Raw genomic sequence first — 22974 nt, 5'->3', positions numbered from 1 at the left:
GAGGGAGAACCAATTTATCTGGTTACATTTTACTGTGTTCCAATTCCAATCTTGTCTGCTTTTTTATCACTTCCAATTGTTGTTTATCCTGTATGAGTTTTTTGTCCTGATTGGATTTTGGGATTTTCTGTATACTAAGGAGCTGGAAAGACAGGGAGACCCATTACTGTACAAAAGCGCTATAGCAATTCATGAGTACTATCAAAATATAGAGATATTTAACACTTATTTTAACAAGAAATTATCACTTACACCACGTTTATTTTAAATGATTCTGTATCCACTTCATTGGCTTTTAGAGTGAAGAAATGCATTTCCACCTGGCCTGGATCGCTGTCCTCTTCCTCTGTTTAGCCATTGCTCATGGGGGTAAAGTTCTTGTTTTTCCTGTGGACGGCAGCCACTGGGTGAATATGAAGGTCATAGTTGAGGAGCTGCATGCAAGGGGCCACCAGGTTTCAGTCATGCGAGCAAATGACAGCTGGTACATTAAGGAAACCTCACCGTTCTACACTGCAATCATGATTGATGCTGCATGTGGATTTGATGAGGACTTTGCCAAGACATTCGTGTCTAGACTTCTGGAAATCCAAAGGCAAGGAAAGTCTGCCTGGACTCGTTTCAAGCTAGAAATGGAAGTAGCAGTAAAGTCTTCAGCATTGCACCAGACCATTAGTAAAATGCTTGAACACATTTTTGAAAACAAAGATCTGATGCAGTCTCTACAGGATGCCAAATATGACCTGGTTCTGACTGACCCTGGTTTGCCAGGTGGCACTATTCTTGCCCACTACCTTAGTTTACCACTAGTCTTCAATGTGAGATGGACCACCACCGGTGAAGGCCATTTCGCGATTGCACCTTCTCCACTTTCTTATGTTCCGAATCCAATGATGGAGCTATCAGATAAAATGAACTTTCTGGAAAGAATAAAAAACATATTGGCATCTGCCTTTGTGGAATTCCAAGTAGCAAATTATATGAAACCACATTATGTAGGGCTGTTAGAAAAATACCTTGGTTCCGATGTAGACTACATGTCCCTGTTTCAAGCAGCAGACCTGTGGTTGATGAGAGTTGACTTTGTGTTTGAGTTCCCTCGCCCCACCATGCCTAATGTTATCTATATGGCAGGGTTCCAGTGCAAACCTGCTAAACCTCTTCCTCAACACCTGGAGGAGTTTGTCCAGAGTTCTGGGGAACATGGAGTCATCATCATGTCTTTGGGGACTCTAGTTGGAGAGCTTCCCCATGACTTAGCAGATGAGATAGCTGCAGCTTTTGCCCAGCTACCTCAGAAAGTAATCTGGAGGCATAAAGGTGATAGGCCTGCTACTCTGGGCAACAACACTTTACTGGTGGACTGGATGCCACAGAATGACCTGTTAGGTCATGCAAAGACCAAAGCGTTTGTAGCGCATGGAGGAACAAATGGAGTTCAGGAAGCCATGTACCATGGAGTTCCTATAGTAGGACTCCCGTTGATTTTTGATCAACCTGATAACCTCTTTAAAATGGAGTATAGAGGTGCAGCAAAGGTCATTGACATTTTTACTATGAACAAAGACATATTTCTGCAAGGCATTGAGGAGGTTCTCCATGAGCCTTCCTACAGGAACAACATGCAGAGACTCTCCAGGTTGCACAGAGACACGCCAATGAAGCCGCTGGACAGCGCCATCTTCTGGATAGAGTTTGTCATGAGACACAAAGGTGCTGCTCACCTCCGCACAGAGTCCTACAAAATGCCCTGGTACTCTTACCACTCTGTAGATGTCATGTTGTTCTTAATAGTATTATTCATGATTATACTGCTGACTTTTGCTGCCTTTGTCAAATGTTTATGTTCCAGGGTGCGTTCTAGAAGAAAAACAAAATGTGGCTAAATGTGGAACAGGCTTTGTTTAAATATATGAATTAAAGATGACAATCCTGAACATGATTAGTATAATCAAGACTGCAAGTGGTCATGGGTTGTTGTATTTTTACCACTCAGAAGACGTGGCCCTGGCTTTTCTACTAATTCAAGAGACACCCAGAGTGACATTCCCTTTAATCAATTAGAATTATTATTGAGGCCACTGCTTACCACTGCTTTGCCAGAAAGTGCTGCTCATCTCAACATAATGCCCTGGCACCATTTTGTTTTTGACTATGCTTTAGTCAAATTATGTTTAATGTTGTGATAAAAAAAAAAAAAAAAAAAAAGTAATTAATTATAATGGAGGCTATTTGATCTCTAACTCTGTTTTACCTTTACTAGCCTACTCAAGTGTTTTTATTAACAGCTACAGTTATTTGTAATTAATTATTTTCATCATCATGACTTGTTGGGTATGCAGTGTTGTAAACAAAATTAAACATGATTAAATGTATTTTCCCTGACAACATAAAATAATGTTGATGTTGCCCTTTAATTCATTTGTCATCCTCACCATTTACTGTAGACATTTGTTGTATTCAGTAAGTTGCTCCCTAGGCTGGCAGAGGGAGAGTAGCGCCCAGGATTACATAGGCAATTGGCACTGGGTGAAAAATAGGTTACGAAATCGTGGGTTAAAAAAAAGAAGAAAAAACACACCCAGTGTGAAGTGGGCGGTGTGGTCACAGTGGTCATCACAGTGATGGAAGTTCACTTAAAGAAAAGTAATATTGTGGACCAACCATTGTGGACCAACCATTGTACACATTTATAGGCTATGCACATGTGTCATGTGTTTCACTAGCCAATCACAGTCCTGAATAGAGTCAGCGGTGGCCAATCACGGTGCAGGGTTAGGGGGGTACAATGGTGGCCAATCACAGCGCAGGGTTAGGGGGGTACAATGCGTGGGGGGGGTACAATGGTGGCCAATCACAGTGCAGCGAATGTCGATGTCCAAACCTCACTTATAGGGGCGGTTTCACCGCCCAAAAAACAGGAGGCTGATTCTTTTTATATTACTCTAAATGTTGTTCAAACATCATGCAAATCAGTACACATCATCTATCTCTATATATATATATATATATATATATATATATATATATATAGATAGATAGATAGATAGATAGATAGATAGATAGATAGATAGATAGATAGATAGATAATATATATATATATATATATTATAATGGGTGATGTAATAGCCAGGCTACCTAAAGTAAAAAAAAAAGGGACTACAATTCATGTCAGCCCCTTGAAATCATGGACATTGCTGTAGCCTATATCTAAATCAAATGTCAGCACCACTAGAGGGAGCTATAAGCATGGGCACAGACCGTGTTGGTGGTTGGCCCAGTCAGACGGGAAGTTGACTGGAGTCGCACTCTCATGATTGATTGATTGATGGATGTACTTTATTTAGTAAGACATGAGAACAACACTGACAGTAGCCTACATGGAAGTACAAATTCACAATACAAGGTCTACTAAACTGGAAGGCTCATAAAGCACTAAGCTTGTTTAAAATGAGATCCCCACGCACACAAATCATGATGGCATCAGCATCGGAACATTATAAAATCATCCATCATCATTAAAAGGGCAGGTGCTGTTTCAGACAGAGAAAGAGTCCAGAGCAAAATCAATTTTCAATGTGACAGCCCTTTATTTAAAAAAAAATACTGTTAGGTGCTGCCTGCCAATACCATGCCATCTGCAGCAGTGGAGAGATCCTATACGCATCTGGTTCTCAAAGTGGGGTCCGTGGTCCGGTGACCCATGGGGTTCCCTTAAAGACGGGATGCCGTGATTTTCAGTGATTTCTTCCCCCCCTAAATCATAATCATCAGGTATTATGGTTATACTAGGAGGAAGATTTTTTTCAAAAAAGTGTACAGAAATTGTTAAAATTATGTTTTTATGTGCATGGACACGCCTCCAGTTCATTAAGTATACCTGGTTCTCACCTTAGCACCTCCTCCACCACCTAAGCACCACCCACCTGTCCTAGTCCCTCCTCCTCCTCATGCCCACACCTGTTGTGTTATGATAATGAGGGGGAGGGTGCATTTTTACTATGTCACTAAAGGGCTGTTTTTCTATTGGCACGTTTGACCCTCAAGGTTTCAGCCTCCAGGTAGAAACTCAAAATAGTCAGAGAAGACATAAAACACCATAAAAACACCACATGGGGGCTTAATGAAGTTCTATCAACCTCATAGACACATGAAAAACCGAAAAAGTGCAAAACCATGGCACCACTTCTTTAAGGTGGGAAGTGGGAACCCAATGCTCGTGATGCCATGCGTTGAGAGCTGGTAGATCATTTATACAAAATAAAACATCTTGAAAAAATGTATAGACACCTTAACATACGACGTCACACTGATAAGAACCAGTATGCGCGCGCAGGCCGGCACCAAATGAAACCCACTCTGTCATGTCTTGCTATGACGCGCCTTAGCCTACTAGCCAACACACAAGAGGAGGTTGAACCATCGTGTTGCTCACAGCAAGAATGTCAGAATGATATCAGGGCTCGGCTAACATCGGGAGCTGCGAGCGATGCGTTGTAGGTTTGTAGATTTGATTTTTTTTTGGCGCGGGCTACCGTCGTGCGACAAGAATACATCATACTTTTACTGTGAAGTCCGCCGACCGGAAGTCACATCCTAATTTGGGAGTGATTGACGGACGGGCGTGTTTGGTGCTCAGATTGGATTGAAGAACACTGGTGGACATGGAGGCTACAGTACAGACCAGAAAATGAACACATTATATTCATATATCAATAACAATATACGTTTATAGTGGTCTCTCGTCACAATGAATAAAGAAAGCTGAAGGTAAGTGAATGAACGTATTCCTTCCTTACTGAGGTGTGTGTGTATGTGTGTGTGTGCTGTAACAACACTGTCGTTAGCAAGCTATTACCGTCATGTCGTTGCTGGACGGGATTGACCGGCTCAGTTAGGCTGCTGATCAGCTGCATGCATCATATGGGCCGTTAAGATGGACACTGTGATTATTTAACACTGACACTAAATGACATGATAATGCTCTATGAGCTTTGTAATGATGGGAAATATGACACCAATCGTGTGTGTGTGTGTGTGTGTGTGTGTGTGTGTGTGTGTGTGTGTGTGTGTGTGTGTGTGTGTGTGTGTGTGTGTGAGAGAGAGAGACACGCACGCACACACACACACACACACACACACACACACACACACACACACACACACACACACACACACACACACACACACACACACACACACACACACACACACACACACACACACACACACACACACACACACACACACACACAGACAGACAGACAGACAGACAGACAGACAGACAGACAGACAGACAGACAGACAGACAGACAGACAGACAGAGAGGGGGAGGGAGAATGTGTGTGTGTGTGTGTGTGTGTGTGTGTGTGTGTGTGTGTGTGTGTGTGTGTGTGTGTGTGTGTGTGTGTGTGTGTGTGTGTGTGTGAGAGAGAGAGAGAGAGAGAGAGAGAGAGAGAGAGAGAGAGATGTTGTCGCACAGTTTTAGTCACGACCTGCATGTTTGCATCAACTGTGAATTCACTTCAGTAACATTACTATGAATTCAGTGAATGTAACATTGGTGTATACATTCAGTTCTTGTACTGTGCTTGTCTACGTTATGGTGAATTCACTTGAGTACTTTGCATGTAACTTTACTCTGAATTAAGTTCAGTACAGTGCAATCAATTTTGTGAAAGAGGGGTCATATGTAGTAGTGCAACATTATTCTGCATTATTCAGTGCTACCATCGCTGCAATATTCTGCTCACATGCTGTGCTGTTTCTGTAAATACAACCATGGCAGTCATTAATTCCAATAGATCGGTCTTTTTTAGCTGGCTTTTTTGGGGTTACCAACCACTATATTGTCATTATCACAATCAGAACTTTATTGTCACATCACATGTTTACAGGTGTAAAGAAGAGGGTGAAATGTGTTTTTTGTGCAGATCCCATAATATTTGTTGTTTTAAGGAAGGGAAAAAAAATAAGAGGTGGGTGACAGGGAGAGCCAGGAGAAAAATAAATCAAACCGTAAAGAGAAACATAGGCATAAGCATAGGCAAAGATATCTACATATCGTTGACACCTCCTATCTTCATATTCTAACTTTTTTTTAATACACACATAGCATAATTCAACTGGTACAGTATGTATAATTGTGCATGAGGTTAGACATAAGGTGCATAAGGTTAGGCACAATGGTATTAGTAAGCTAAGTAGCATAATGAGGTGTTAATGAGCGGGATGGGGTCAGGTGTGGTATGGGCTAGCCGGTAGAGATTGTCAGAAAATCCTCTTATCATGGTCACTTGACATCCAGTTGTAATCCGTCTGTGGTTGTTTCAGCTTGTGGCAAGCACATTCTAAACTAAGTATTGGAATGAATTAACTAATAATGTAGCTACCTGTCACATCCATGGTAGGGCTGGGCGATATGACTTCAAATAACAACAACAACAATGTTGACAAGTGCTATATTTCAGAAAATGCAACCTTTGTGGAACTCACATTTTGGGGATTATGTGAAAATAGTTCCAGAGGTTCCTGAGCCATTAGGCCCATATGTCAGGTGCTTAGCATGAGGCACAAGTACAAGTACACCCCCTGGACATGCTAGTATGTCTCAGGGGCTTGCCTCCACTCCAACCTTTCATGCTGAGTGCCAGTGCCAAGCACAAGCAGGGAGGCATTGGTTATATATATACCTTGCCCATTCTCATGGTAGACACTAAACACAAGGCCATTGAGCTGGAATGTGAGAATAATGTTGAGCATAGGCCTCGATTATGATTATCAAAAAAAACGAGAAAATAGAAGGTCTACCAGCTTATAACTTGTGAGCTATACCATCGACCAAGTATGATGAGGCTTAAGTGGTTAATGAGACTAATCAATTATTATTTTTTTGTCTTGGTGATTGGTACATTTAACTGGCTACAAAGAAGTGGATTCAATCAAGTCCTCCTACTCTTTTGTCCATTTGAAAGGCTTTGATATCATTAGACAGACTCTGTTTTAGCCAGTGGCCAGATATAATGTTCATCCTGCCACCAATATGTTTTAGTGCCAAGGGAAACCGTTGATGACTAAGGCCACTTATTGACAGTAACTGCTTGCAACATGGCAGGATTATTATGACTCGCCTGAACGTTGGGTGTGTTTGGTCAAGATTTTGGAAGTGAAAGAGAGCACTTGCAACATGATGGATGGATACACAGTTTAGTACAAGGCTATACAAGCTGTACTGCTGGAAATGTGTACTACTAACTAGGGCTAGGCGATATGACTTGAAATCAATATCACGATTATTTCACACTTTTGCCTCAAGTAAGATTAATGAGCGATTATTAAAAAAATCTTTGAGTGAAAATACCCAATCTACTAGCTCACAAAATGTCACAGTGGATTGTGAGCTTGTAGATCGGGTATTTACTGTTTTTGTATGCAACCATTGTACAACAAAGTATAGTACAGGTAGAGATGGGACGATAATCGTTATTATCGTTTATCGTGATAAAAACGCTCACAATAATCGTATTGTAGAGATTATAATTTATCGTGAAATTGTCCTCCGTCATACACTAAGATGAATTTAGTTGAGCTGCAAATTCAGTACAGCTTAAAGCCTCAGTATACTTGATAAAACGGACCTGTAAAGAGCGTATTAGTACACTCTTATTTCACTCTACAAACATCGTATCGCCAAAAATAGCTCAAGCTTGGTAGATCGGCTATTTTTGGCAAACGTTCCACCCAGAATAGGGATGCTAGGGGTTCAAGTGGTTAACAAAAGTGCCATTTTAAGCATTTGATTATCGCGATAATATCGTTAATCGCAATTATTTTTGCCACAATAATCAGGACATGTAATTTCCATATTGTCCCATCCCTAAGTACAGGGTTAAGTGTTTAATCAGACTAATCGATTAAGTTGATTACACACATCTATTAAAATATGTTTGTATCAATTAATTGATATAAGAACCTACATGAGCAAGATTTAGTCGGTTATTGGTTATAAATCATTGCCCAAAGCCCAGCCCTAATACACATATTTATATTATTATTATTTTTTGTGTCACATTGACTGTCCCTTGTACCTGTTTCTCTCTGTCTGTGTGTGTGTGTGTGTGTGTGTGTGTGTGTGTGTGTGTGTGTGTGTGTGTGTGTGTGTGTGTGTGTGTGTGTGTGTTTCCAGTTATCCAGCTCATATGGTAGCCTACTCATGGCCTACATGGTGAATGCTGGCCCAGGCAGTACATATCAAGGCATGCAACTGTGAGAAGGGAACTATTTAGGTAAGTCAAAGTCAAATACAGACTGACGACGAGACTGTTGTTTTTTTTTTGTTTGTTTAGTTTTTCCCTTTATTTCAAGTCCAAGCCAGCCTTGTCGGAGCAGACTGGGCCAGGCTGTATTCTGTTTCCACACCATAACACAACAGAAGAGCCAGTCATGCAACATTCCTTGTTCCCATGTTGGCGCTCCCAAATTAAAAAAAACAACTGCTGTAGCATTGGTTTGGGTGTTCAGGAGAGGTGTCGAATAATGACTTGCTTTAGAGTAAAGAGTTATGTAAAGTGAAGGTCAATTTATATTAACAGACACAAGGTGTAGTGTGGTTTACAAAGAAAATGAAACTTAGTTTGGTTTAGGGCTGCAACTATTGTGGATTTCTTCGTATTTTATCAATAACTTTTTCAAATCAAATAATTGAGAAGCCAGTTATTTTATTTTTCATTTTAAATGTAGCCTTTTTTTTTTTTTTTTACATTCTTTTAGACTTTTCACCTATACGACATACCAAATAGGGATGAATTATAATTTATCATTTATTAAATAGATTATCTCCATCAACTGTTGCACCCCTGATTTGGTTGAAATAAAATGATAAGAACAGAACTTCAACTGCAGATTGTGTTTTGGTGCTTTTCTAAAGGGAACGTTGATTGCTATGCAGCAAATGTGTGCTGGAAGTAAACAAAAGAGTGAATGAAGACTAACCCAATAATCTGAAATAAATGAATAGATGCAGACCAAAAGACACCAGCAGGGGTTGTTAGCCACTTTCAACCTGGCATCCTCTATTTTGGGCATGCTGTCAAAGCAAAAACATAATCAAAGCAAAAAATAGCCTATCTCCAAGCTCACAACACGTTGCATTGCGAGGCATCCTGAGCTTGTAGATTGGCTGTTTGTGCTATTCGCCGTACAACAAAGTATAAAGGGCTTAAAGGTAGGGTAAGTGATATTTTTTGATTAAAACAAAAAGGTTTTTGTGAAAACGTTAAAGCACTATATTCTGATAGTAATCATTGCTATGGAGTGTTTGTTCAATAACAGGGGTCTCCCTGTCTCTCCAGCTTGTTAATAAACAGAAAATAAATGTTCACTTAGGTGACCGAATTTCAGCCAATCAGGAGAGAGTACCCATTTCTTTTGCTTATTTTTTATAGTGTCCCGGTTGCAATTTCGTCTACTCATTTCTTTGCGTCATCACTTTCAATTTCACTTGTTTAATCTGTATCCTGACTGAGTTCTCTATCATGATTGGATACAATTGGTATCCCGACCTTTTATAAAGAGCTGGAGAGACATGGAGACTCCTGTTACTGAACAAACACTCTATAGCAATGAGTACTATCAGAATATAGAGCTATTTAACACTTATTTTAAAGGGATTCTAGGCAACTTCAGAGATCAAAAAAAGAAAAAAAACTGTTGTCAAACACCGCCCCTCCACTCCCCCCCCCCCCCCCCCCCTCCCCCCTGCGTCACCACCAGGGGGTGACGCAGGGGGGACTTCTGAACGGGCCATGCCGAAAACAGGTTGCTTTATCCGGATACAATGCGTGACACTGCCCGTGCCGGTTCTCAGAATTTTTATTTTTAAATAGGCTCTGTCATGATTAATTGACCACATATATGAAGTTAAACAACTAAATTCTATCCAAACGCTATCTTAAAAGTAAATTCCGTGCCTCAAAATAGAAGTTTGAGAGCGTTTTAAAGTTTTAAAACCGAAAGTAAAAACACAGCAGAGAAAACAATGGCTGCCGTTCCATTTTTGTCGACTGCACTCGGTTCCATTCGGTTTCACTCGAACTCGCCGGACGCGCACGGACGCGCACATGCGTGCGTTTCATTTACGTCCCGGACAGAGCTGGATACCCGGATGTCAAAATATAAATAGTAGGGAAAATACGGATTTCAGAAAGAGGACTGTGTTTCAATGCAGGAAAACACCCCAGCATCATTATATAGTGGCTGATAGAGGGGAAAAAATGCAAAATATGTATATATAAATATTTTTAAATTTAGGCTTAAAGTTACCTAGAATCCCTTTAACCAAAGAAAATCACTTACCCTACCTTTAAGTGTTTTTTATTTTATTTTATTGAGTTTCGGGCATGCTAATGCTAACAGTCCTTAAAGGCTAAATAAATGTCTTTATTTGGTTGCGGTCGCGGATCCCTTTACATAATGGTTTTGCATGCAATATTAATGATATTAGACAATCTATATTTTGTTGTATTGTGTTGCATTAGAGAATATATAATTATAATATTATATTCACTCATGTCAGCGTATCCAGTCAAGGGTAGATGTATTTACTGTATGTGCCTGTTGTTGTTTTCTGGGGGGAGGATGAAGTCACAGCCCATTAGGCGTACAGTACAGTACACCTTTTGGCTCCACCATGACACTGAAAAACAAACAAAGTCACTTAGCCAATCGAAACCCATTTCACTGGCCAGTATTTCCAGGCTGAGCTATCTTTCCCTCTAATCACTGTGGACGGTAGACACCACTTCTGCCAGGCTAAATATATCGTTGCTGTCAGGCAGAAACCTCTTATCTCCTTTTTTTTTAAACTTTTTTTCGTAAATGAATGCCCTACTTTACAGCATAACACAAAATCATCAAAAGTAGCAGATCTACAAGCTCAAAACGTGGTGCGAAGCGACACGTTTTGAGCTTGTCGATCTGCAACTTTTGTTATTTTTGAATTTGAATCCTGAAAGGTAACAGTTTTGAACATGGTTTCCACTGGAGACCATTGGGCTGTTGGGCAGGAACCTTGTATCTCCATTTTTTTCTCTCCATGTTTTAAGTTTTTTGGTAAATTAATGCCCTACAGTACTTTGTAATTTCTTTCGTTCAACCTTTATTTATTTTCGAGGAAATACATTGAGGGCAGAGCCCTCATTTTCAATGATGCCGGGATTACAGAAGGCATGATACAACAATGTAATGTGCAATAATATTGAAATAAGAACAGCAGGATAAAACAAGAGTATGAAAACAATAATAAAGACACCTTAATTAAAACAATGACAATTTAAAACAACAAGATTAGCGAGCAAGTTTCTAAATTGCCCCAAATGAGATCACGGAGTGAATATTTTAAGTGCATTGTAATTCATTCCAGGTAAAGGGAGCACTAAAACCGAAGGCTGTTTTACCTAGCTCGGTGTAGGCCCTGGGGACAAGTAATGGGATGTAGTCCCGAGAACGTGTTTGATGAATTGAAGTATTCGGTTTTAACAGTGATGAGATATAGTGGTCTCGTCTCATGGAGAGAGAGAGCCAACACCAACTTTAGTGTATGAAGTGCAATGGTGGGTAATGTATGGATCACCTGTGATGAACCTGAGAGCAGAGGTAGATGGCATCTAGGGGCTTAAGGATGGTAGGAGTTCAGAGTTCCAAACACTGCGTGCGTGCGTGCGTGCGTGCGTGCGTGCGTGCGTGCGTGCGTGCGTGTGTGTGTGTGTGATAGAGAGCATTATGTTGGGAATGGTGAACCCTAATGTTCTACCCGCAAAGACAAAGGGGAGAAAGCTGTCTAATCACGTGGTCTGCTCTTAATGGGGCTTCCTTACACTGACCAGAGGGTGGGGGGGTCAATTTGCTTTAAACATGCCAAGAGTAATTATTGTCTCCGCGAGGCCAAAGGCATGGTGGAGAGTATGTATTACCCTCTGTCCGTCCGTGTGTGTGTGTGTGTGTGTGTGTGTGTGTGTGTGTGTGTCCGTCTCAGCCAAGCTAACATTGGTCAAGCTTCACGTGACATTACAATATGTAATATAAATAGGTAAGACAGGATTAATCAGGAACAGTACTCGCCCGGCGGAGACCTGTGCTCCGATGAGCACATTTTCTAGTTTCTACTATTTTCCTTCATTAAGAATACATAGCCTCCTAGGGTAGGTACCCTCACAAAAACATGCAGTAATCCTGGTCACTATACTGCCTCCCCCTGGTCAGCCGGGGCGCCTGATGGAGGGGAAGGGAACTGGTTGGAATAACGTGTTCCTTCCACGCGCTACGTCCAACCAGGGAAACTCTCCCCTGTCAGGTGACAAGAAGGTCAGTTGGCTCTCATGCATTGAAGGAGGCATGAGCTCGGCCCTGGCCTCCCTAGGTTGGCAGAGGGAAGGTAGTGCCCAGGATTACATAGACAATTGGCACTGGGTGTAAAAAATAGTTACAAAATCGTGGGATAAAGATAAAAAAAAGAATACATAGCTTGTTTATTTTTTTTTTTTTTTGCTTGAACAGCTAAATAACATACCATTTAAAGCCTACATATATTGTTGGCGGCAGAAACCTTGTAGTTATTATTTAGTCACAAGATATTGTTAATAAGTTCCATTGGTTTGATATTTATAAAACCTGCAGCTTTCACGTTCACTTAAAAGCAACTTCAGAAATGGCTAAAATAGCTGCGCTATGTGGGCTTGTAGATCAGCTAATTTGGCTACTTCTGCGAGACACTCATGTGTTATTCAATACAGAGGGATGGTCTTCCTGCTAGGCCATATGCCAGTCGCACCTCCAACTAAGCCTGACGTCATCGTCTCAGCCAGAGCCAAGTGCTTGCTTTCTCTGCTTCTTCTGAGAGTTCTCTGGTGGCTTTGCACAGTCTGACTCCCCAGGGAGTCCAGGGAAGACTGGAGGACAGCTAGGAGAGACTGGTGGCAGCAGGATAGACTGCACCAGGATAGGCGCGCTAGTAACCCTACCCTCCAGTTTCCCAAGAGGAGACCCCCAAATCACACTACGAAAACGAAACAAAGCATACAGCCCGAAGGCCCTTCGAGAGGCGGGATGTAAGAAGGGCCTACAAGGACGGACCAAACGGTAACAAAGGCAAAAGAGAAGATCCTCAGGAAGTGTGAGTGCGGCTGGGAAAATATAACAACTTTGAGGGGACTTTACATCTACATGGGAAAGAAGTGCTGAGGTGGTAACCATATGCAACCTTGCACTGCATGGGCAGGTCCGACAACTGGGATCCAAGGCCGGGTCGACAACCACAGTGCCACCGGGCCCAATGTTGCAGAGGCAGGGCAGGAGGAAAGGAGGGAAGAGGAAGAAAGGGATGTTGATGAACCCCAAGAAGTGAATCCAGTAGCACCCCCATGTGACTCAAGAACAGAGTCAAATCAAAAGGGCCTGGAGCCTAAAGAACCCACTCTGAAGGAACAAGATCAAGTGGCCAAAGGCCAATTAAACTGAGGAGTGGAGAAAGCTCGATGAACACATGAGCGGACTGCTGCAAAGTAAACTACGGGGTTCAGTGGAAGACAAGCTACTGTAAAACCTGTTCGGGGAGATCTTGTTTGAAGAATGCAGCAACAGGTATGGCGAGAAGCAGCAGCAAGGAAAAAGGTGGAGGAGGTAGAAACAAATCGATGACCTGGTGGCAAGCAGAAGGCAGCTCCGCAAGCGTTGGAGGAAAGCAGAGGAGTCTGAAAAAGAGGGTCGGAATGTTCTCTGTGATGAGATCAAAAGAAGTCTTGCCAACCTGGAGGGCAGAGTGCACGAGAAGACGGAGGAAAAGGAAGGGAAAGGAAAGAACAAGCTTCTTCAGGAATCCATTCATGCATGCACGAGGGCTCCTTGAGGAGAAGACAACCCTGGATGTCTCCAAAGAAGAGAGTGAGACATTCTTGTACAATGAAGTAAGGCATTCATTTACAAAACAAAACATAAAAAGTTGAAAAATGATTGGAGATACAAGGTCTCTGCCTCGACAGTGACGATATATAGGTTAAATAATGCCAAAAACAGTATGTAATTCAATGCACATGTCAAAGTCTGTGCTGGCTCTCAGCACGTCTTAAAAGGAAAACGATAGATACTGTGTTCATCTGTGTTTTCCTGTCAGCTATCATAGCCACATACTGGGGACCGCTGCATAGGTATGTGTTCGGTGTCAGAGTAACATGGATATGACATTTCAACCAAAAACCCACAGAGAGGAGAAAATATGTTATAAGGTCCAAGTTCATGGCTGCACACTGACAAGTCTCGTGGTGGCCTTCTCATATGCAAGCAACATGGTTTTCAAAGTTAAAACCTAATAAAATGTGTCTAAACCAAAATCATTCACTATCGCTCAAATGATACTCAACTACAAGGGAAAGTTGCTCTGTTAGATTTGTACCCGAGTTAAAGTCCTGGAGTATGTGCTTTTAAATATACTTAAGTCTTCAAAAGTACAAGCTTTTAAAAATCTTAACCATTTAAACCCAATGCCCCCTATTCTTGGGGGAACATTCCGCAGAAATAGCCGATCTAAAAGCTCACAACGCGTTGAGTTTGTAGATCGACTATTTCCTCCAAAGAGATTTGGTGTTGAAGGAAGCAATAGCAGACCAAGTACAGTTGTAACTCAACAAAAGTACAAATTACAACAATGCATTGATGTATTAACATTTCGACATTTTGAAATAAATATTTAAAAAATCCAGAAATCCAAAGAAATCATAATCAAATATAGTGAAAATAGCACAAACTCTTACAACGACACGTTGTGAGCACCAAAAAAGACATCACACTCCGTTCTGTCTCACTTAGACCGTTTTACCTGCCAAGAGAATTTGGTCAGATATGTATCACTCTTGTCTATATTCATCCCTGTGAGAATATGAAGGCAGCCGCGGGGTAATATATGAGACAATAGCCAAGCAGGAAAATATTTCTCCTGACTCGCCCAAGGTTATACTGGGCGATTTCAACGGACGTTCGCTTAAACAGACACTGCCCAATTTCTATCAATACGTCACTTGCCCCACAAGACGGGAAAAGACTCTTGATTTAGGCTTTGGAAACATAAAGGGCCCAAATAGGAGCCACCGAAGAATTAAGCTTGGGAGTTCTGATCATAATGCAGTCCATCTGATCCCACATTACAAACAGCTAGAGACTCAAATCAAGCAAACCTGATGTAAAGATGTAAAACAAATAACTAGTGAATGTAAATACAACCACAAACTTAAGATCGAAAGGCAAATGAGGGATACAAATGTAAGACAAGCATGAAAGGGGTTGTATACAATGGTAGGAATAAAAGAAAAGAAAGAGGTCATCAACACTAGTGACAATCTGTCTTTTGCCAATGAATTAAATACCTTTTATGGCAGATTTGATACTTCAGATGTTTCTATTGAACATAATTTGTTAAAGGACCAATTCGGCAGTAGTCAATCACTTTTAATAACAGAGGAGGTGGCGTGTAGAACCCTCAAAGGAATGAACCCACGCAAAGCACCGGGTCCCGATGGGATAAGGGGTTATGTGCCTAAGGAGTGTAGGGAACAGCTCAGCCCTGTATACTGAGACACATGTTTCACATACATTTAAAATTGTATACTCGAGCAGGCAAAACACATGACTCACTCACACATGGGGCGGCAGTGGCTCAGGGGTAGAGTGGCCGGGTAGAGTGAACTGGAAACCGCAAGGTTCCCAGTTCGATCCCGGGCTGGGGGGCTCCCCCACAGTTAGTGTCGAAGTGTCCTTGAGCAAGACGCTGAACCCCTAATTGCTCCCGATGAGCAGGTTGGTGCCTTGCATGGTTTCCTCCGCCATCGGTGTATGAATGTGTGTGTGAATGGGTGAATGTAATGCACAATCTATGTAAAGCGCTTTGGATAGAAGCGCTATACAAATGCACCATTTACCATTTACATGGCTCACTGGGTTAAAAATAAGGGCACTGTGCCCCTCCCCAAAGGTGACTTGAGGTCAGTACCAAAATCTGTTGGCTGAAAACTTTATTCAAATGCGTTTAAAGCGGGCGCCCGCTGGCCTAGCGGCCCAGGCAGGTGCATACCACATATGCTGGTAATCCAGCTTCACAGCGTGTCGATCTCCCGATCCCGATGGCCTTTGCTGTGTGTCACCCCCCCCCCCCATCTCTCTCCCCATTTCCTTTCAGCCTACTGTCCTGTCAAATAAAGGCATAAAAGCCCCCAAAAATATCTTTAAAAAAATAAAAATGCGTTTGAAGCATCATGGACTGAGCAGTCCATATCCATTTTATGCCCATATATGGAGATTTCTGATGTCATCGGTATATGCTCATATATGGGCATGCCCCCTTTTGCACCCGCTTATCGAGCTGACTGATTTGTTTGCGCCTGATGCCATGAAGACACATTGAGGTTAGACAACTTCATATTTGGGCGTAGCTGCATTGGGAACTCCTTTTATGGTTACGGCTGAGTCATAGTGACATGAACGTGACGTCAGAAGTCCGCCGGCTGGCTGGCCCTTAAGCCAATTTCTGCTCAGGGTGGCTGTTGTCACTCTGACGTCACTCTGACACATCATGGGGGTGACATACCCTGATGATGTCACCCCAGAGCTGTCGTCACCCCTATATAAAGCGTTGAGAAGCCTTTAGTTGTTGTCATCGTTCAAGAAAGACCCAGCTATGGATTCCGGAAAGCAACTGACATTCCAGCTAATGCTGAATGTGGTAATTGCTGTAATTGGTTCTTTTCTGCTTGGCTATAACATTGGGGTTCTCAATGCCCCTGAGGAGGCCATTAAGACGTTCATCAGTGAGTCCTGGCACGAGCGCTATCAGGAGGCCATCCCTCAGTCCTCCCTCAAGGTAACCTGGCTCCAGACCATAGTCCCCACCCACTCCACTGAGCATGAGTCTGATAATCAGGCTACCTTCAAGGCCCTCTGGGCTGTGACTGTTGCCATATTCTCGGTCGGTGGCATGATTGGCTCCTTTGCCGTGGGACTCTTTGTGAACCGTTTTGGAAGGAGGAACTCGATGTTGATAGCCAACATTCTGGTCTTCGCCTCTGGAGCTCTCATGGGCTGTTCCAAGCTGGCTGGCTCCTGGGAGATGCTGATCACTGGCCGGTTTCTGGTTGGGCTCTACTGTGGTCTGAACTCTGGCTTTGTTCCCATGTACATCGGTGAGGTTGCTCCGACTGCCATCAGAGGGGCCCTTGGAAGTGTCCATCAGCTGGCCATCGTCATAGGCATCGTGATCGCACAGGTGTTGGGCTTGGAGTCGCTCATGGGCAACGCCTCCCTGTGGCCGTTGCTACTCGGCTTCACTGCCATCCCTGCACTGCTGCAGTTTGTCCTAATGCCCTTCTTCCTTGAGAGTCCCCGCTTCCTGCTCATCAACAGGAACCTGGAGAGCGAGGCACAGACTGTGCTGAAGAAGCTGCGCGCGACCCAAGACGTGAGCGCCGACTTGGAGGAGATGAAGGAGGAGCACAGGCAGATGATGAGGGAGAAGACGGTGACCATCCTCGAGCTGTTCCGCTCACCCCTCTACCGCCAGCCCATCATCATTGCCATTGTCCTGCAGCTCTCCCAGCAGCTGTCAGGCATCAATGCAGTGTTCTACTACTCCACCGGTATCTTTGAGAAGGCCGGAGTGGAGAAGCCTGTTTATGCCACTATTGGAGTCGGTTTGGTCAACGCAGCTGTCACTGTGGTCTCGTTGTTTTTGGTGGAGCGTGCCGGTCGTAGGCCCTTACATATGGTGGGGCTGCTGGGAATGGCTGTTTCTGCCATTATGATTACCGTCGGTCTAAATCTGCTGGACGAGCTGAAGTGGATGTCATATGTCAGCGTTGTGGCCATATTTCTATTTGTGGCATTCTTTGAGATTGGACCAGGGCCCATCCCCTGGTTCATCACAGCAGAGATGTTCTCCCAGGGACCGAGGCCCTCAGCCATGGCTGTTGCTTGTTTATTCAACTGGACCAGCAACTTCATCGTGGGCTTAAGCTTCCCGTATATAGAGGCACTGTGTGGCCCATATGTGTTTCTCATTTTCGCCGCTTTTCTGATCGCTTTCTTCATCTTCACCTTCTTCAAGGTACCAGAGACCAAGGGAAAAACATTTGATCAAATCTCCATCATGTTCCGCCAGTCTGCAGAAGGCCAAGGACAGGGAATGGTTGGGAAGCCTGAGGAGGAATGTTGAATGGGACGAAATAGCTTATCTACAAGCTCACAATATGATGCAATACGTTGCGAACTTGTAGATCTGCTATTTGTTTTTCAATTCATCAAATTCTTGTGAAACAACAAAAAGAAAAAAAGATTGAAATCTTTTGAAATACTGGTAGTAAAAATAATTATGGAGACAAAAAAGGGATACTCGTGGCCCATAAAAACGTTTGAAAAAAAGAAAATAATGAAGTACTAATAATAAAAATAATAAAAAAAACTTCCAGGTCAGTCTTGCCCAAATATGGAGGTACATTATCCAACTGGCCTTTACATTTCATATCAGGTTGCTATGGTTGCCGCCGTCGCTAATCAACACTACTTAGAGGCCAGTCTGACATATAGGCCTCCATATTTGGGCAAAACTGACGCAGAATGCCATATTTGGGCATGGCCGACTCATTGTGACAGTTTGACAACAGGAGCGTCATCACCGGCCAAAAACAGACCACACGTCTCAGTGACAGACCCAGAACCTGCAAGCATCTCCAGCACTCACTGGACTCACAGTCCGTTCGTCCGCAAGATGTTGGTTTTGCGATCTGTCGCATTACCAGGTAGTAGTGGTGGGAGAGCTCTCCTGAACACGCTGAAAACCAACACGACTCCCAAGTCCAACAGGGAACATAGGACCTAACCTAAACCTAACTCTAACCCTAACCTTAGTGGGGGAACATAGAACCCGGGGTACATAGGGATGACCCCGTTACGGCTGCTGCCCAAAATAATCCAACAGCCAACTCTGACTGGAGACAGTGGCGAGATTTCTAACAGCGGGTTCAGCGAGTGCAGCTATCCACTAAACTCGATAAGTCCGGCTTGCTGATGCCTTTAAAAACAAATTGCAGAAGTGACAACTCCCGAGAGAAATAAAATCAGCCAAGGACATGTCACACTGCCTCCTACAATATTCCCCCCCTTGGAAGACATCATTCACAAACACTGGCACAAATATCCACACACCCTGTTCTACCCACATGTTTTTAGAACATCCCAAGGTCCAGTGGTGGAAGAAGTACTCAAGATATAAAAAAAAAAGTAAAAGTAGAAATGCCATATGAAAACACTCTGTTACAAGTAAAAGGCCTGTGTTCAAATTTTGACTAGAGTAAAAGTACAAAGGGTATCGGCATCAAAATCATACTTACTGATAGATCCAAAGTAAAAGTACTCACATTTTTCAAAATGTGAGTAAAATTTTAGAAAATAGCAGATCTACAAGCTCACAACGCGTCGCATGCAGTCCACACCACTTGGGAGTTAAGCAGTACTTCTTGGACTTTTTTGTTATATGTACTGTATGTTGTAGGCTAGGTCAGTGGTTCTCAAGCATTCATGGCATGGACCTCCATATTTATTTGGCCGCAGACCTCCATCTGAAAAGATCTTGTGCCAAGGAGCCTTGGCACAAGGATTTGTGTTGTGAAAAATGTTCAGGATTTTTAAAAATGCTTAAAAATTTGACGATTTACAAGGTCACAACGCGTTGCACTGTGAGCTCGTAGATCTATTTCCTAATAGTCTTTTCACATAGTACAAAATAGTGCTTATGTGGTTAATGTAGTAAAGAGTAAAGAGTACAGTATTTGACTGAGTTGTATTGGAGTAGAAGGAATGGAAATACTCCAGTAAAGTAAACATAACCCAGTTAGTTACTTTCCATCACTGCGGCGCCTAAGGTACCCTCAGAACATCTAACATTTAATTAGCAACGCTCCAAGAAACCATACATCAAGTAGGAGTGAAAGTGTGGGAAAATGCAGGTTTAACTAATGTAGGCAGCAAAAAACACAAATAAGTCGTTAATCACAATTATTTGTAAGACAATTAATCATCAAGTAAAATGTCATAATCGTGACAGCTCTATCTGTAACCAATATGCTGGCAGAGCAGCATTCTGTGGTTCACTCCACACAAATAATGATATCCTTTCTGTCGGGTGGAAACCTTGTATGTCCAAAACCGTTCCTTTTTGATTAATACTTTCAAAACATTTAAAAATAGTGAAAATAGCAGATCTACAAGATCACAAGGCGTCGCGTCGCAACTTGTAGATCTGCTTTTTTCACTACTTTTGTACATCACTCTTGTATGATGAAGTAGGGCATTAATTTACCAAAAAAATACATAAAAAGTTGAAGTAGGGAGATACAAGGTTTCTGCCCGACAGCAGCGATTTGATGCGTGGGATTTCTAATGATAGGACCCAGAGAAAACCTTTTGCACTATTGATGTGCATTAGCCTACGCATGCGTATGAGCAATTCAACTGCCATTTATGGCTAATTGTGGGAGTTAGTTACTGGGATGGGATTTGAGTCACACACACAAGTGCACAATTTTGAATTAATTGGCGAATATATAAAGATTACTAGCTTATTCATTGCCATACGCCTGCATAGCCACATTCATACTGGCTCGTTATTCAGTATAATGTTTCAAAGTTTACAAAGGAGAACCAAACGGAACCGCTGCTGGTCATTGGCTTAGGAATGCGACAAAAACAAAAAATATCCATGAATTCAAGTCTCCATGGGGTGACTAATTGATAGGAAAAAAAAGTCATTTTGGGGGTGAACTATCCCTTTTAATATGTCCCATTAGTCTCAAAGTTTGTCTGCTGACATTTTTGTTGTTGTATCAGTTTTATGCACGAGACCCCAGAAGTGGAAACAAACAGTTAAGAGGCTTTCAGTGACTTCCTAGAAGAGCAAAATAAATCTGTCATGTCTTTCTTTCAGTAGCCAGCCAGGCTGCCATCCAAACCTCCCCACACACACTACTGTTGGTTTCTGCTTACATCCAAAGAAAAGGGGGAAATTCAGCATGTTTGCATATCAATGGCAGGGTAGTGGAAATGCTTGTTAGTGCAGGGAGAGAAGGAAAGAATTGGAAGCGTGGACTGAATGAAGACAGACTGGAGAGAGCTGCAGAGTCAGAACCAGCCCAGACAGATGCCAGAGGGTCTGAAACTCAGGGAGGTCCCTGGTCTCTGAATGTCTCATTTCATCCGTCATATGGGGAGGGAGGGATTTAAAGGGAACAGGGAGTAAATTAAATACAGATAAGAGAGTGCACTACTGTATATCGTCGCTGTCGGGTGGACACCTTGTACTGTATGTCTAAAACAGTTCAGGAAATGGAAAAAAATAACCTGTGTTCCAATGGATCCAATGTAGTAATTATTTCTTGTTAATACTTTTCATTGGTTCAATATAAAGACACATTTTCACACAAAAAAAAACCGCTGTTCTACAAGCTCGCAGCAGAGACGGAGATAAGGTTTCCGAATGCGGTTTTAAATAAAGGCTGTATATGTAATATTAATGGTGATTTGGCAAGAGCATGGCATATAAATGGTCGGAAATAAAAGGATATGTGACCAACAAGTCGTGAAAGCAGTTAAAACTGGTTATGTTCCGTGAGGAAGGCCCCTCTTCTCCACCAGCTCCCCCCGGGGAGAAGAGAGCCCGCTGGGGGCGGACAGGTCACACGGTCCGCTGTGGTCTCCACAGTGGATCACAGCCCGGTTTTCCGCTCGGTTTTCACCGGGCGGAGCGGGGTAGATGAAAACCGGAGGCCGAATTGGACTACACCCACACAAAACGAATATTAAAGTTACTACATACTGTCATGAATTAATAATAACCTTTATCACCGAGACACCGACAAATCACAACAGATCACTCTGACCTGCTCTGCTCTGCTCTCGGCGAGCAAGAGGAGCTCTACCCGCCGCAGTATGTGTGTGTGTGTGTGTGTGTGTGTGTGTGTGTGTGTGTGTGTGTGTGTGTGTGTCAGTGGTGGGAAAAGTACTTTATTTTTTTTACTTAAGTAAAAGTATCAATACTGCAATATAGAAACACTCAAGTAAATGTCTGGTAATCCAAATTTACTTGAGTAAAAGTACAAAAGTATTGGCATCACGATGTACTTAAAGTACCAAAAGTAAAAGTACTCATGCAGCGCGGACCCGGATGTGCCCCCCCGGGAGCGTTTTGTCAACGGGGGGGGGGGGGGGGGTGATGCGCGAAGCCCTGCTTCTCAATTTCGGCGTTTTTCCCTGTGTGTGTGCGCACATACACGGCACGCACACACACACAATACAGCATGCAGCTGCTAATAATATGACTGTCAAGTCATATTTATTCTTGTTAATGTGTGCATAGGGATGACACCAAACCAGCCACAGGAAATTAAGCACCTCAGCCAAAATGTACTATGGTTATGGTTAGAAGCACTGTGCATGTCTTAGGCTTTCATTTGTGTGTGTGTGTGTGTGTGTGTGTGTGTGTGTGTGTGTGTGTGTGTGTGTGTGTGTGTGTGTGTGTGTGTGTGTGTGTGTGTGTGTGTGTGTGTGTGTGTGTGTGTGTGTGTGTGTGTGCCTGCGTGGGCAGGGTGGCCTCTGGTCTGGGTGAGTGTGTTATTATTATGATGCTGAATATTATTATTATCTCAGTGGGGTCCTGACTCCAGATGAAAATGTGTCACCTGCCAGATTAAGAACACATCATCACTGTACCTCCACCACGCTGCAATGCTTTGTGTAGGTCGGCTGTTTTCGCTGTGCGACGGTGCGACAGTATAATTCAGGGTCTATTTACAGTGACGTGAAAAGACAAGCCACATTTAATCCTGGCATGTCACCCACCCCCCTTTTACCATCCATGTGCCATGTGCCATGTCACAGCACTATTTACCA

The 22974-nt window shown here is 42.8% G+C and overlaps 3 protein-coding genes across 6 annotated transcripts in view; all 3 read left to right on the top strand.

Annotated features, from left to right (window-relative positions):
- Positions 1-398: 398 nt before the first annotated feature.
- On the top strand, positions 399-13512 carry LOC308087872 (UDP-glucuronosyltransferase 2A1-like; the record flags this gene model as incomplete). Its single annotated transcript, XM_080432085.1, has 3 exons — positions 399-1853; positions 12917-13103; positions 13274-13512. Exons 1-3 carry the CDS (start codon positions 414-416, stop codon positions 13510-13512), a joined length of 1866 nt encoding a protein of 621 aa, XP_080288211.1. The 5' UTR covers positions 399-413.
- The window catches only part of LOC308093201 (palmitoyltransferase ZDHHC7-like), a 43025-nt gene continuing 24618 nt past the window's right edge, over positions 4568-22974 (top strand). The window contains exons 1-2 of one of the 4 annotated variants that reach the window (XM_080439456.1): positions 4568-4770; positions 8186-8285. The gene's annotated coding sequence lies outside the window, so the exon portion shown is untranslated. The remainder of the gene's footprint in view (positions 4771-8185; positions 8286-22974) is intronic. The other 3 variants (XM_080439454.1, XM_080439453.1, XM_080439455.1) reach the window with 3 other exon arrangements.
- LOC308087865 (solute carrier family 2, facilitated glucose transporter member 1-like) lies at positions 16718-18247 on the top strand (the record flags this gene model as incomplete). Its single annotated transcript, XM_080432070.1, has 2 exons — positions 16718-16900; positions 16949-18247. The coding sequence occupies 2 exons, from the start codon at positions 16718-16720 to the stop codon at positions 18245-18247; spliced, it is 1482 nt and encodes a 493-aa protein (XP_080288196.1).

Source organism: Gymnoscopelus braueri (genome assembly GCF_963280865.1).
Source record: "Gymnoscopelus braueri genome assembly, chromosome: 1".
In the NCBI taxonomy this organism is placed as follows: domain Eukaryota; kingdom Metazoa; phylum Chordata; class Actinopteri; order Myctophiformes; family Myctophidae; genus Gymnoscopelus; species Gymnoscopelus braueri.
The sequence above is the reverse complement of the archived record's forward strand: the minus strand, read 5'-3'. Positions and strand labels throughout refer to the sequence as shown.